We start from the raw sequence: 15,516 nt of genomic DNA on the forward strand, positions 1-15,516 counted from the left end.
GTTCCACACAAAATGGACCATAAATCCATGAGTAATATAAGCAGTTGGCTGCTGGATATCAAATGAAGTCTTGTGTCACAGTCTGAATGCCCAAGGCATTTTATTTTTAAAAGAAGACTTATACCTGGGTTGCCAGATAACCTAACTCTCCTTAAATTATAATTGCTGTGTCTGACTCCATTTCCTCACCTGCTGGTGTAAATCAGGAAGCCATTCGTCAAACTTCATTGTGTTTCACAAAGGTGAAACCAAAGGAGAATTGAGATACCAATTGTTTCACCACTGCTACTAAATGCTACAAGAAACCATCACCTGGTTTTGGTTTTTGATATCCCTAAGCACTAAAAAACGTCTTAATATTTTATACCAATGAGTACAACAAGCATCAGGCTGCTTTGTTTATCCTTCTTCTTAAAGTGACTAAATAGTAAACACAATTAAAAATTTAATATATTATGTACACTGAAATACGTTTTCAGAAGATACTTTCTTTTCTACACCCTTAGGCTCAGGCAAAACCAAGGGGTCTTTCCCAAGATGGCTTGAAACAACAATGTGAAAATATTACATCTGAGATATTACAATGAAATGCATTGCAACTCCAAGACTTCGTACTTCAATGTCAAATAATATTTGGAAAGATAAAATTGCCTTCCTGGCACTGGTATATCTAAAAGTTACCCTATTAAAAAATATTTCTAATGCACAGTGACACCATGATGCGGTTTTAACAAAGCAATTTTACTCTCCGGTATGCTTCTGTTACAAAAGACCTCCTCACCTCTTGCAACACCTGTTTTTGCACACTCTCTGAGGTGGGACCTCCTCTCGCTGGTGACATTCCCTTGAACAATAACCCTTCTGCTAATCAGTGCCACCACAGCAGTCAAAGGCAGGCTCTGCCCATTCACCCTTTCCTCTCCAACGCTGTGGGAGTACCTAGGGAAAGACATAAAAAAGGCACAAAAGCATATGCAGCTGACAGAGAACAGGAATGATGTTTACCCTAAGTTAAAGTATGAACCCAACCATCCAAATTCAGAGCTGGTATCAGTCATCTTCTCACAAGTGACAGTGGTTTACCTAATGCATCTGCATATATGGGCTAGATATATTTTTCCTTTGCTGATATTATTTTCATCTTGTCTCTGAAACTCACAAATTCTCCTTAGATTTTGTACGTTTACACCAAAATATTTCAGTATTTGAATTTCCTTCATCTTCCCAAAACATACTGTGGGGACAAACACGAGTATTTTCTTCATTGAGCCCCACATATTTCTAGCAAGAAATTCTACTATTGACCTTCAAGAGTATTAGAGTTAGGCTGCCTCCCAAACAGAGAAGATGCTTCAGCACTGGTTTTGATGTAAGAAGTATAGTTTGGCTAACGTCTCCATGCACAGAAAACAAAGAGAGCACAAACAGCCAAGCTAATGTTCAGGGGAAAAACAAAGCAGTATTTCCATACTGAAGTAATTCACTTTGAATGTTTTGTTAATTAACTTAAACAATTCAGTAAAGAAGGGAAGGCTTTTTTTTTTTTTTCTTTTTAATTATTTTTTAACAGAATCAGACACTTTTGTGAAAAAATGCACTTACTCAAGAAAATAACTTCACAGGAAAATTCTTAGTCAACCCCATGCTAAGGCCTGGACTGGCCATCGGTGTTTTTTGCTTCAAAGGTTTCTGAGTTCATGGTTATAATACAGGATTTAAACACAGTCAGAGGCATTCAGGATTGAATGCCCACTAGCTTTAGGGGGAGAGAGAAACCAAAATATCTCTGACCACCTTTGTTAAAAGGATTTATATAGCTATTATATCCCACAGGACACCGCAAATCCTCACCTAGGCCAAATTTTCTCCTGATTTTGCTCTCTGCTATAGAAATCCCCTGAGCCCTGGAAAGGATACCTGAGGGGTGATCTAAGGTAGATCACAGTGTTGTTTACAGACTCAATAATGGCCATTTCTTCTTTCTGCTGTACATCTCCAAGGCCCATCCTTCCTACAATGATTTCATCACCAGGTTGCCAGTCAACATGTTCCTGGAGTACTAATCGTGTGTCGTTAGCAAGAGCTGATGATTTCAACTGTGTGGAAACTACTTTGGGCATCCAGCCTGAAGGGAAAAAAAAAAAAAAAAAAAAAAAGAAAGAAAAAAAAAGTTTTTAAAAAAGTCAACTGACACCAAAAAAGAAGAGCAGAAAAGAGCAGTTGTATGATTAGAAAACACTGCCTCACTTGGATCATCTCACAGTCATTCATTTCTCTTTGATAATGATAATGTGTAGGAGAGAAGGGATTGAGGCTACAAAAGGTGATTTGTGCACATCCGTTTGGATCAGAAAAGTTGCACTTCACAAACAACATCTTCCTTTCATATCTTTTGTTTTCATTCCTCACAAACAGCTGAAAAATATTCTAGAAAGAAATTTGCTCAAAACGTAGTGGGAGCTGAGGTTTGGTTTCATTCCCCCAGACTGACTTCCCTGTGTGAGAAACACCTTCTCCTTAAGCACCCTTTATAACCAACAGAGAAAAACACTCTCTGCAGGGATCATCATTCTTCTCTGAGTACAAAAAGTACTGTGAGTTATCACATTCCCCAATCAAATATCCAAAATGAGACACAATGAATCTAGGCCTACAAGAAGCTTGCGTTCAGAAAAATATATGCTTCTATGAGTAGCTTTTCAATGACATAAGGAAAGACAAATATCACCACTTTTAAAAAACTTTCAAGAATTACTGGAGATTGCTCAGCTAGTAACACCAGGTCATTTTCACGCTGTCTCCAAACCAAGGGGTCATTTTTTGAGATCTTGGCTTAAGTGGCTTACCAGGTCTTGCAAGGAAACCAATTAGATGCAAAATCAAACACAATACTAAAAGTTCTAGAATTCAAACAGCCTGTTTTCAAATAGTTGACAAATAATAATAATAATAATGTTGATTGTCCTTTTTTTACCACTTGATTTGTATGGTAGAGACTGGACATGTGATTGGGTCAGCATGAAATTATGCAATGGTGGAAACAGGATTCTGCAGCGTATCTCAGTGTATCTCAGCCTGTTTCCAGAGCTGAAAACATGAAGACTTCCATGGAAAAAGCCTCATCCATAGGTGGTGTTTCTCAAGGAGTCTGCCTCAGTTGCAGCTGGGTAGGAATACCAAAATCTGGAGGTTCAAGGGAAGTGAATGATAATACCTAGCACAAAAACTGTTGGACTTCATGTCTTTTTAAATACAAAGCAACCAGTGTGAATAAATAAGTTGGGACGACAGCAGGGTAAAGAAGATCCCCCTACATCAGCCACCACTGCAAGGCATTAGCAAGGTTACAACTGCAGATTCACAAATACCCTCCTGCTTGTTGGACATCCTACCAACGCTGTGTGCAATGAAACTTCTTGTCATTCCACTGCCCCTTCTTTGCTTCATGATGCTTGCTTTAACTCTTGACATCTCCTTTTACCTAACAGGCTTTGGAACAGATTGTTCCAGAAAGATCCAACACACTGAACACCATCAGGGGAAGGGAGCATGTGCCTCACACACCTTCTTTTAGTATATTTTTCCTTCCCTCCTTTGCAATAGATCATAATTTACCTTTAGCCCACAGCAAGTTACTGTCCTCCTTGGTTGTACTATAGAAAAGTAATAACACCAGAAATCACTGAGGGTAGAGGTTGCGTCCAATAAATCATTTTCAAATTATTTTAAGCAAGCTTCTCTCTATTTCCTGTTTCACTTTCTGGTTGCTTATACTCTAGTGTCCCAATTCTTCTTTCCTTAATGAAGGTGGAGATAAGTAGTAGCACCCCCAAGTCAATGAATTCACAGCAGAATAAGAGAAGAAAGAATCAAGTCTTGATACTCTGTCATCCTGAAGCATTTCTGAACACCTGCTCTGTGTGTAGATGAGATGATGCACATCTAAACCCAGCTGAGATACCTCTGGTTGATTAACTTTTCTTTTTCTTAAAGCAGAATTGAAATTTCTCCAATTAGAGCTAAGCCAGTCTCCCAGGCATCTTTCACCTAATGTGCTTCAGTTCATATCATAGAATTGTTCTGGAATGCATGAAATGGATTTCCTTCAAATTAAACTAAAACAGAAGCTACAATCCAGTAGGACATATAATACACTGCAGTCGTAGTCCTTCCCTATCTGTACATCCAGGTTTCCTTGTGTAGAGAAGAGTGGTGGATCCCCTGAAGCATCCTACGTTGTTAAAAAGCAGATAATGACATTTGGCATATAAAAATTTGGGCCAGAATTACTTATTGTGTAGGCAAGGTTATAGGCAATGTTGCAAGCAGCAGAATCATTTGCTGCATTTCAGCTGGGTCAGTGTTTGCACCAAGAACAGAGGAATCAACACAAGGAACATTTATGGGAGCACACAGAGACACAGACTGCTCCAGAAATGCACTCAGCCCACCCCAGTGGGGGTGTCAGAAGTAGCAGGAATGAATCACCCTTTCAAGGTGCTCATCTCCTTCCAGTTCAGAGTTGATGTGATACAAAGAGTAGGAGGATATTGGTGCAAAGGGAAAACATAGGACATTGGAATAGTGAGATAGGACATTTAGAGTAGTGAGAAAGTGTGAGCTCAAGAAGATGAGTAATGAGAAATAAGACCTCTTTTAGCATAACAGCTCCTCTATTTGCTACTGATTACTATCTGGTCAATACCTAGGCAAACTGTTTTATCACTTTCAAAGGTGCCTTCTTGATGACCCTTTCTGGTTGTCTTGAGGAAAGTACTGACAGTTTTTTCTCATCTTCCCTCCATTGAACATCCTGGGATGGTAAGCACTGTTTACGTATTAAATGAAGACTTTCTTTAGAAGAGGCCTACCAATCAACCATACTGAAATATCAAGTATGTATTATATTTTTAAGAATAAAATCATGCTTGTATGCAATCATCATCTGTGATAGAAAATATCAGAGAGCACAAAGGTGGACACCCCATCCTTCTCAGAAAGTCCTAACGATTCCTTGAGGAGAAGCAAGAGAGGGCAGTAGAGCAGTCATTAATTCAAGGAGAGGTCCACATCGTTGGAGGAACCCCTTTCCATCAGCACCCTGCAACTTTATGCCAGTACAAAGGGAATGCAACTTGCTGAGAACCAAAAGGTAGCACATTTTGTCCCCTCTGCACAGAGTGGCACCTTGTAAGTCTCCCTCTTCAACAACCGCAGCTGACTCAAAAATAAATAAATAAATAAATAAATAAAATCCCCTTGGTATCTGCCTACGTGCATTCTTTTGCTAGCAGCAGTCTCATCATCATTATTCATTTACCTTCTTTCATTGAGTGAACCTCATGAATTTTTAGGACTCCCATAAAAACGAACGACTGACAGCAGCCATCTGCATGTTGAGCAGCATACAGTTTTTCTCCAGCGCTGGACATTTTGCTCATAGTACCAATTCATGTGAATGTGTTGGTGTGTGTGATCGTGTGCATCTGTGTCCAGGCACACAACTGCCTCCCATTGTGTACATCTGCCACATACATACTACAGCAATCATTACAAAAACACTGCTGGGCAACAACTCTTATCATTAAGAGGTGCAAATCACCGTTTCGCATTCAAAATAAGCTCTGTTGGAACAGGCCTGATTCAGGCTTTTTTCCACTCCAGGTTCAGAAACAAAAAAAAAAAATATGGAAAATCTTTCCCAGTTTTCTTCTTCTAAAATAAGACTATTAAAGGTACTAAAACCTTTACCCCCTTCCTCCCCCTTTTTTTTCTTTTGACTTCCTATTGAGCTCTCAGCCTCCTCCTCTGTTACCCATTCCACAGTTTTACCTTTTTCCCAGCTATTTAGCTGGGGCGGGGTATTTTTTTTTTCTTTATTTGTAAGATTTCTTACTTCCATTTTCCAATACTTTTACTACATTTTATTAGAAAAAAAAAAAAAAAAAAAAAAAGCCATTTTGGATGTCTGATTAGCCTCTAGCTGCTGTTTCAGAAAGACATAGATCTGACACAGGTCCCATTCTGGGTCTCAGCAAGTATGAATATACACTCTTTAAGTGAATCAGGGAATTTAGGAATCTAAGTCCAAATAGTGACTAAAGAAACTCCACCGGCCAGCCAGCATCTTGTTCTGTTTCACTCAGGAGATCTGCTAATTCATCTCTGGATCGTGGAAGCAGGATCGTCCCCTTTACGTGTGGTTCCCCAAACCTTCCATAGCTCCCTAAATCCACGAGGATCTGGAAAGCACACAGCAGTCACTAGTCACAACAGAAAGGCAAATCAAATTGCTCCTGCTTCTTGAAGAAGTTGCCAGGATCCTATTCACCTACCAGAGGTTGGAGTGACTGGGTAGGGTTCACCACTGGTCAGAGATGGTTCTGCATCCAGCTTCTACAAGGACAGGCAAAATGTGTTGGTGAACATCTCAGGAGGGCATGATTTCCAGCCTGGAGTCAACTCTCAATTCCCAGAGGTCTTCACCAGCTTTTCTCCTTCAAACAACTCTCTACAAAGATCATGAATAGCTAAAAGGTTTCCCAGAATGAAAACCCCTTTTACTGAATTCAGCCTGCAGGGTCACCCTTTGGAGACCCAGAGCCTTCCTTCTTGTTTCCCTTTGAAAATAAACTTGATTTCAAGAAAAACCTGAAGGTAAATAAAATGACCTTCAGTGACTGGAACTGGGTTGTGCAACAGGTAAATAAATGACTTGTTTCAGAGCGGAAGGTTTAAAAGACCAACATTCATGACATATTTAAGTAATTTCTTCCCCCACTCCCCCCAAAAACACTGCAAGCAGAAACATTCAAAAGTGCTGAAAAATGGATGAATCTGAATAACTCCTTAATTATTGAACTCATTTTTAATAATTAACTGAACTCAGATTGGAAAAAAACACATCTTGAGATCTAAAGCAGGAGAGCCTTCATGCTAAAGGGACTGGACAGACCCTTTAGAATCAAAATGCTATCGCAAAGTAGGAATTGAACATTTTACTGAGTGACTTGACAGAAACACACTTAAATACTTAGCCAAACCAAGTTATCAAATGGCAACCCAAAAACGAGAGTGACTTGAAAACAAATTCCAAAGTCAAAGTTAAACACAACTTGTAGCACAAGGAACATCGTGGCTCCAAGACTCTGGTTTATGCTTCCTGTCAGAAGCATGACGTGGACATGCAGTCACGTGTAGGCTCAGTATCATTATTAAGAATAAGAACAAGGTAATTCTGTTGTGTGCAATGACACTGTCTTTTCTATGTCGAGTACAGAAAAAGAAAAATGCTATCAATTTAATTTCTTACTGTCCCCCAGCAAAATATTTTATAAATCCATGCAGGATGCAATATGGCATCACTAACTGATTTTTCTTACTCCTAAGAGCTTCAAACAGAGATGAGAATTTGGGCTGTACAGAAATGTCTCGAAATCCCATCAAATCTTCACAAACACAGCAAGGTATGTCTGAGCATACCTATCTCCAGGGTTACAAGAAAGTCTGTCTACAGTCAGTGTAGGGTTTAAGGGACACTTAAATGTAGGACTTAAGTGCACACTTCTGAACTATCAAGGTGAGTGAGGTGTTTAATTGTCTTGATGAATTTGGCATGCCCATAAGAGCTAAATTAACTATGTTTAGCACATCTTTCTCCCCTTCAGTTCTTCAGCTTCCACCTTTGCCTTTACTCTTTGCCTCCAACTCTCTGCCCAACCCACAGGCTGCCTTGGGGTCTGTGTTTGAATAATGCGTGTGCCCACCCCTCCTAAGCATCATGATCACCAGCTTCTTGCACATCTGAGCTAATATATCAATGCCCTGGTGACACATTTAGAGAAAGTCTTTCAGTTTTCTCATTCTCCAGCTCAGCTTCTTCTGAAATGTTGTCCTGTCATGCTGTTGCTTCCTCCAGAAGGATTATTACTGTTGCTTTCCTCCAGAAGGATTATTGGCCATAATCCTTCAACTTTTTGTGTTTTGTTTTTTCCTTTCCAGAACATCCTGCTTCAAGATGCATCAGTCCTTCCCAGGAGTTTACTCAGCACAGTCGGTCTTCTCCATCTGATTTATTCTCTTGCAATCTGCATCCACAGACAACGTGCTCACATTCTTTAATCCAGTGGCAACCAGAAGGCATCTGAAACCCCAGCTCTCACTGCCTGGTGATTCTTTGGAAAATATATGCTCCTGTCCAGAAAACAAGATTTTTTGGAGAAGGTGCTGTCACCTAGCATTAAGGGAACCTCCTATCAAATCTTGACAGCAACCAGTGTGTGGCACAGCCAGAATTAGGCAGAGCTGGAGAGTCTGGATTACGTACTGCAGTGTTTGTAGAAAACAGACTCTTGAAATGACTTTAAATAAGGGCTGGCTCCATCCCTAAGCCTGCCATAGGACCATTGGTCTTTCTCCCAAAAGCTGTTTAAATGTTTCAAACAATCATCCTCTTCTAGATGCATTGCATGGGACTGCGAGCTTTGAACCCTTCTCCTCTGAGTACACAGGGCCAGAAGCCTGCTACTTCTCCCCTTCACTCCTATTTACCATAAATTAATTAACTCGGGTTATGAACGCAGAGTTGGTTTGTAGTGTTGACAGACTATAAAGCTCTTTACACCTTTTGACAGTTTCCTGGAGCTTTAAAGTTGAGGTAATGAGATCTCTTTATACCACAAAAGGAATTTATAAGAACTGCAGGGCTCAGACACACAATCTACTTACTGTTACTATACAAGTTATTCAGCAGATAATCTGTCAATCTGTTGCAGCTACATTGTAAATCTTTAGTGTAAATGAGAATAAGATCTTTCAATTCCCATGAACAAAGCAAAAAGAAACAAGCAGTTTACATTTCCCCAAAACAAAGGATTGTTGCAAGAGACAGAGTTAAAAATGTAATTCAATGTATTACAGTGATTAATTAAAAAAAAAAAAATAGAAAAGACAAAAACAAGAAAAAAAATACAAAACAAAACAAAAGCACAATATAGTCTCTGGTAATAAAAAGCAACACAATTTACTGCAGCATTTCAGGTGTCAGATGGCCTAAGGAATCAAGCTTCCTCTCCACTGTCATATTCCCCTATTATTAACTTTTCTTTATCCAGATTGAACTGCCCATTCAAATTTAGCTTGTCCATTCCAAACATTTCCAAATGTCAAAGTGATAAATGGCAATACAGCCATTGGAAAAAAAAAAAAAAAAAAGAGATTCAAAAGAGAGATTTTTAAAAATATTTTAAGATCCAGGACAGAGACTTTCTGATGCTGCTGCTTCTCAGTTAATAAAAATAAATAAATAAATAAAAGCAATGTAGAAACTACCTTAAGTTAAAAGTAATAAGATATATTTTCCAGAAAGCCTCCCTGGTTTGTGTTTCTACAGCTCCCTGTGGTCAAGTGGACCTTAAGGCTCTGGATCCTTAGTTAAGGACCAGGAGAAATTGTGCCATGACATGAACTTGCATTTGGTAGAATAGAATAGAACAGAACAGAACAGCAGTTCAGTTGGAAGGGACTTATCACCGAGTCCAACTGCCTGACCACCTCAGGGCTAACCAGAAGTTAAAGCATTTTCTTTTAAAATGTGCCACCTGCAAGACCTCTAGCAGTGGTTAGTCCAGTCAGTGACCATAAAGTGAAGAGAATAAGAAAATAAAGAATGAGAGCTGCTTCCCTCCGGTTTCTCATTTACTTAAAAACATCCACCTGAACCAGCAGCCCTCAGAGCAGTTCTCTGCCACACATTCTCTACTTGAATGTCATCACCTTACTTTTGCCCTCCACTAATTCCAGTCCAAAGTGTATTCCCTAAGCATAAGCACAACATTTCGAGCTGGTTTTGCAGTGAGAGGTGCCTGGTGTATTGTGTGTGCGTGTGCTAGGCAGCTTCAAAGGACAAGGATCACCTGTGTTCTGAAAGTGGGAGATCTCTTTCCACCCCCATAGAGTCCTGCAGGCCAAATTGCTGTGTGTAGGCAGATCTTAGGGAGATGCAGACAGCCTTCCTGCACTTTCTCTGCCACAAGCAGTGCAGAAAGTTTCTCTTTTGTGCCCTGAGGTAAAATAGCAGGTCCTTGCTTGTTTAAATGTACATCCATTCTGTGGATGTACAGAGGTGCATCACAACTCAGTGTTTTACCATTGGCTTTTAACATTCTTGGTGGCCTGTTCATCCAAGGCCAGATGCAAGACACAACTTCAACATCTCTCTGGCTTCTTCCTCCACCCATTTTAAATAGGAGTGATATTATACCCAGTGTAAGTTGTTTCTGCAGCCAGCCAGAAAATGTGATTTCACATCATCCAAACCTTCAATGTCTTCCACTGAAGAAAACTTCTGCAGAAATTCTACTTTTGGAATCAGACTGTTTTTGCTCTTTGCACTAATGTCACTTCAGTGTTCTAGGGTTTTGATTTTTACTCTGTAAAAACACTACATTTCACTAATGTGGAATTGTTGATATGAATCAGATATAGCATTAAAAATAATACTGTGAAAGTCCAAATGAAAGCAAAGTGATACAATTAAACACTTCTGTCTTTTCCCAGGGGGAAGAAAAATCTGACATCATCTGAAAGAGAGGACAAAATAAAACATTTTGGTTTTCTTCAGCAGGAAATATCCTTGAAAAATGACCTAGTCCTGGTGAATGCTTTCCCTTTCGTGAAACCAGTTTTCACCTTAAAACAGTTCCACCTAAATATTCTTGAAGAACACCCTCAAGAAAGCAAGGAGCATCTTACTGAGGCCAGGAAGGGCTATGTGATCAAACAGGTCCATGGAAGCTCTATGAAAACAGCTCACATCCAAAGGTGCCACAAAGGAAATCCTCTTTAAACTGACACCAGGAACAAAACGCTTCCAATGTGGCAGCCAACTACTGCATATTCTCCTGGAGAGCTGCACGCAGCTGTTAACATTTTGCATTATTGCCAGTTAATCTTTTGCCAGCAGGAGCGGTTACGCGGGGTGGCATGATTGCTTAAATGCTAAAATCGCTTTGCTACACCCCTGACACATGATGGAAGGGAATGAGACAAGCAGGAAAAGCAAAGATGAACCCAAAAGGAGGACTCTGCCTTGCTCAGCCTGCAGCACAGCAAAAACCAAGGGACCAAGCTTCTCAGCCTGCCAATGTTTGCAGGCTTTCTCGTGTCTTTGGTAGGAATTCAAATTTTTGTTGTTAGCTTCTCTCCCTCCACCCAGTCTCCTACTTCAAGTTGGAGACAGAGTTACAGGGCATGTTTCAATGTTATATTCAAAGGTTTAAAAGACAACTATTTGATCATACTAAAAGACCATGCGTTTGTAGTAACCTACAGACCTTCTCTCTCTGCAAAGAAACACAAGCTACATATTAGCTACATTCAGTCATGACCATCTCCCCGCACCCTTTACCTCCCATCACATTGCTTCCCTCATTAAGATCAGCACCAAAATATGGTGTGAGTGCTTTAAGTTTAAATCAAAGATGATCGATGTGTTTCTGCTAGAAAGAAGGGCAAGCTATGAAAGACACAGCATCTCTCCCTGAGCTCAGCTTTACACGATCTGTTTTTTTTGTTGTTGTTGTTTTTTTTCTCCCCATCTGCTAGGTCTTTAAAATCTAATGGTCATCTTATATTTGTGAATAAGAAAGTGAAGGGACAAGTCATTGTACATTAGTTACTCCATGGGAAGTGCCTAAGTGCAGTCTCTTACCCCCAGTGAACACAAGGGGATCCAAGGCAGCTTAGCCTTCTGTTCAGGAACCATCTGCTTTAATGCATCATGTTCAAGTCAAGGTCTTGAAAGGAAAAATGCTCTTGCAGAAGGCAAAAAGCCTCCTGCAACCACACAAAACAACTAACGTGTAGGGAAAATTAACCCGTGGAAGTGACCCCAGGAAGGGAAAGGGGATTTGAATTTATGGGGTGAAAACCAGTGATTTCAGTTAATGGGAAATAATAAGTATTGCATATATGACTGTTTCAGTAAGGTAAAAAAGTGCATTTTATCTCTAGAAGATCTCTGCACCCTATCTTGAATCCCTCTGCTAAGACTTCACCCCGCCCTCCCCTCCCCCCGGGAAGTTTTCTTTCTCAAATGTGAGTAAAGCAGAACAAATTCTCTCATGTTGTCTATGATCTCTTAATCTCAAACTCAGCACAGATACATAACACTGCTTAATGGAGGAAAAGCAAGAAGCATTTGATTAAATGGCTGCTCTCTTGAGGAATGCACAGGCTCTGTACAGCACAGCACACAGCTCACAAATGTTTTGTGGTTTATTGTTGATTAATTGTGATTAAAATGAATAATGAGTTCAACTGATAAAAATACTTTTTGCCTGAGTTAACCCTGAAAATGTTTAAGATTTCTTTGGTTTCAAGGAAGTCTGGAATTTAAGAAGTGCAGAATTGCCTATTGTCATCTTCTACCATCAGCAGCCACTTGCAAATATTTCAAGTGCAGGGGAGATCTTTGAAGCAGGACTATCTGTGGCATTAGGGGACTGAAATGACCACTGACACTTCTGTTGTAATTATGTTGATTAGAAACAGGCATGGAATTAAATGGAAAGGTCTCTGGGCATCATTTTTTCTGTACTCCACAGCTTTCAGGCTTTGGACAAAGTGTATATAGCATGTTATATATATATAGTTATATATAGCATGTTATTTAATCCAAAACATAGCATCCTCCACCTAGTTGGACAAGAAGGCATTATTAGTCAAAATGCAGGTAACAGGCTCATATGTTCAAGTCTCAGATCCTCATAGTGTTGGTACTGGCAAGGTTTCGGGTAAAAATACAGCAAAGGTGCTGCTCTTTGCTTGGGATGAGGCAGTCTGCTTCAACAAGACACAACGGAATAATGACTTCATAGACCAATAACTGATAAAATATGGAGCAAAATGGGAAAGGCCTTTAACATTTTTTCCATCCATGGTAATATGACTGCTGTGCCCATGAAATTAGGCTATCACAAAGGCTGGGTGTCCTGGCCACTGATGCAGCATCTCCAGGTACGCAGCATCCACACATTGTCCCTGCCCACTGCTCAGCATCTGCCGGTGCCTCCAACCCAATTTCCCTGGAAAGGACAAAGGCACAAGAACAGCCAGTGCCACCATGCTAACCCTCTCTCCTGAAGTTTGTCAGGAGAGTTTCTTGGGGAATAAAGTGTGAACGGAGCTGGAGACAGTGATAAATTTCCCTTCTGAACAATCAATAAAAGTCTCCCAGCCCCGCTCAGGCCCCTACTGCAGATGCGAGGGCCATAATTACATTGTCAAAAAGTGGAGTTGCCCCGGCTGACTGAACCCCCCTGTAAAACTGACGTGTGATTGACAGGCAGTTTATGGGTGGCACGCTCTGACTGGCAGGGGAGTTGGCTAAAGCCAAAGGCAACAGTGAAATTTCCCAGCCTGCTACAACCACCGGAGCAAAGGACCGCTGCTCAGGAGGGAATTGTGGGAAACCCTTAGTCATATTAACATATCAAAGTGAGGAGCTGACAGCGCTTACTAAACAATCTGAAGTCAACCATAGCTGCAAAGCATCCCCCAAACCTCCCTGTCTGAAGGAGAAAAGGAATTAAAATGCATTCACTCCTGTCTTCACACAAGACAGCTACGAATTTGAAAGCCTGCTTATTTAATGATTTTGATCTGCGATAACATACATATACGTGTGGATGTATATATATCACATATATTGCTGAGCGTGTCAGCCTCTTTCATATATGTATTTGATATGAAAGCGGCTGACATGCTCAACAATTTGTTCTATACCACAGGCCAGACTGGTGCTAAATTGGAGCCAGAACAACATATTTCTCTTTGATGTAAGCAATATGAAGCCAGCAAAAGAATGCACTTCTTTTGGCCTTATTTTCTACAGTGCTGCTACTGCTTCAATGCTAAATTGCAGATTACATGGTTTGAATCAATCTTAATTGCAGCCATGCATTGGGAATGTATGGCGTGCTGAGCTTAAAAGTGGCTTTGTGGCTATGTCTTTGAGCTGCTCACTTCTGGATGTACCAGGGTACAAAACATGACTGGAAATGTTGCTGGGCAAAGGGACCTGGACAGGCAGGAGACGTGGGCTGACACAAACCTGCAGCTCGACAAGGAGAAGCCCAAAGTCCTGCCCCTGGGGAGGAACAGGCCCAGCACCAGGACAGGCTGGGGGCACCCAGCGGGAAAGCGGCTCTGCAGAAATGGGCCTGGGGGACCTGGTGCGAGACAGCGATGGGCCCTTGGGCGAAAAAAGGGCTGCTTTTTAGGCAAAGCGTTGCCTGCAGGTCGAGGGAGGGGGTCCTGCCCCCCTCTCTGCTCAGCACTGGTGAGGCTGCACCTGGAGTACTGGGACCATGCCTGGGCCCCCAGCACAGAGAGACCTGGGCCCAGCGGGGAGAGCCCAGCCTGGGGTCCCCTGGGTGCTGCCAGGCCCGGAGCCTCCCTGCTGTGAGGAGAGGCTGCGAGAGCTGGGGCTGCTCGGCCTGGAGCAGAGGAAGCTCTGGGGGAGCTCCCCCATGGCCGTCAGTACCCGCAGGGAGGTGCGGAGAGGCCGAAGCCAGGCTCTGCTCAGCGGTTCCCAGGGCCAGGCCCAGAGGCCCCGGGCCCAGCTTGGAGCCCCGGTGGCTCCCCCTGCCCCTCAGGCAGCACTGCTGGGCTGGGCGGGTGCCAGAGCCCTGGCACAGGCTGCCCTGAGAGGGGCTGGGGGCTGCTCCTTGGAGAGCTCCCCGAGCCCAGGGACGTGGGGCTGGGCACCCTGCTGGGGGGGGGGGGGCCCCCACAGGGGCACCCAGGGGTCCCTGCAACCTCAACAATTCTGTAATAAGGCCCAAGCCCTGCTCATGCTGTTCTCACAGACTTTGCTGTCTTCTGCATGCCTCTGTACAGTGGGTACTTGTTGCAGACAAACAGGGTTGTAACTGAGTCAGGTGGTTCTGATGAAAGCTTGAGCTTACTAGGTTCAGGCCTTGGGCTGCAAACACAGACCTCACCCTCAGTTTCCTCAGGAAAGAATTGCTGAGAATTATGGCACTGAGTAAAACGTAATATCAGCAACAAATCCTTTGAGAGTGGTCACCTGGTAGTGCTTCCCTCGATCATACTATTAGGATAACCCTGTGGAAAGTACTTCTGCGCTGTTTGTGTAATTTCATGTGTCTGCAAGGACAGAGTCAACAAGCTAGTCATGGGGTAGGCTCAGAAGGGAAACAAGAGGCACAGCCTGCAAGGAGATGCTAAATTTTTTTCCCCACCCTGCTAGAAAACAAAACAGCATGAGAAAGGCCAAGGCTTTTGTAGTACGCTGACAATGTAAGGACAAAATCCCGACTTCCCTACACAGGTCAAACCAAGAAGGATTCTTTAAGCTACATGGAGAAGACACAGAAAGAGATACAGCAAAAGCCTTCATAAGGCAAATTCAAATCAGATATCTTAATATGTCCCTTAAAAACATAAAATAAAAACATGGATGATTAACTAAATTAATCCCCTGGAACAAGT

General features: G+C 41.9%; 1 protein-coding gene across 9 annotated transcripts in view; it reads right to left on the reverse strand.

The window, feature by feature from the left end:
• The window catches only part of PKHD1 (PKHD1 ciliary IPT domain containing fibrocystin/polyductin), a 253,587-nt gene that overhangs the window by 139,752 nt on the left and 98,319 nt on the right, over positions 1 to 15,516 (reverse strand). For all 9 annotated transcript variants that reach the window (XR_004749563.1, XM_035322238.1, XM_035322239.1 and 6 more), the window contains 2 exons: positions 1,918 to 2,125; positions 782 to 939 (listed from right to left, as the gene is read on the reverse strand). Coding sequence is in view for 8 of the 9 variants with exons in the window: in XM_035322238.1 (XP_035178129.1) it covers positions 782 to 939; positions 1,918 to 2,125 (366 nt within the window). In the remaining variant the exon portion in view is untranslated. The remainder of the gene's footprint in view (positions 1 to 781; positions 940 to 1,917; positions 2,126 to 15,516) is intronic.

Source organism: Oxyura jamaicensis, chromosome 3 (assembly GCF_011077185.1).
Source record: "Oxyura jamaicensis isolate SHBP4307 breed ruddy duck chromosome 3, BPBGC_Ojam_1.0, whole genome shotgun sequence".
Lineage (NCBI taxonomy): Eukaryota > Metazoa > Chordata > Aves > Anseriformes > Anatidae > Oxyura > Oxyura jamaicensis.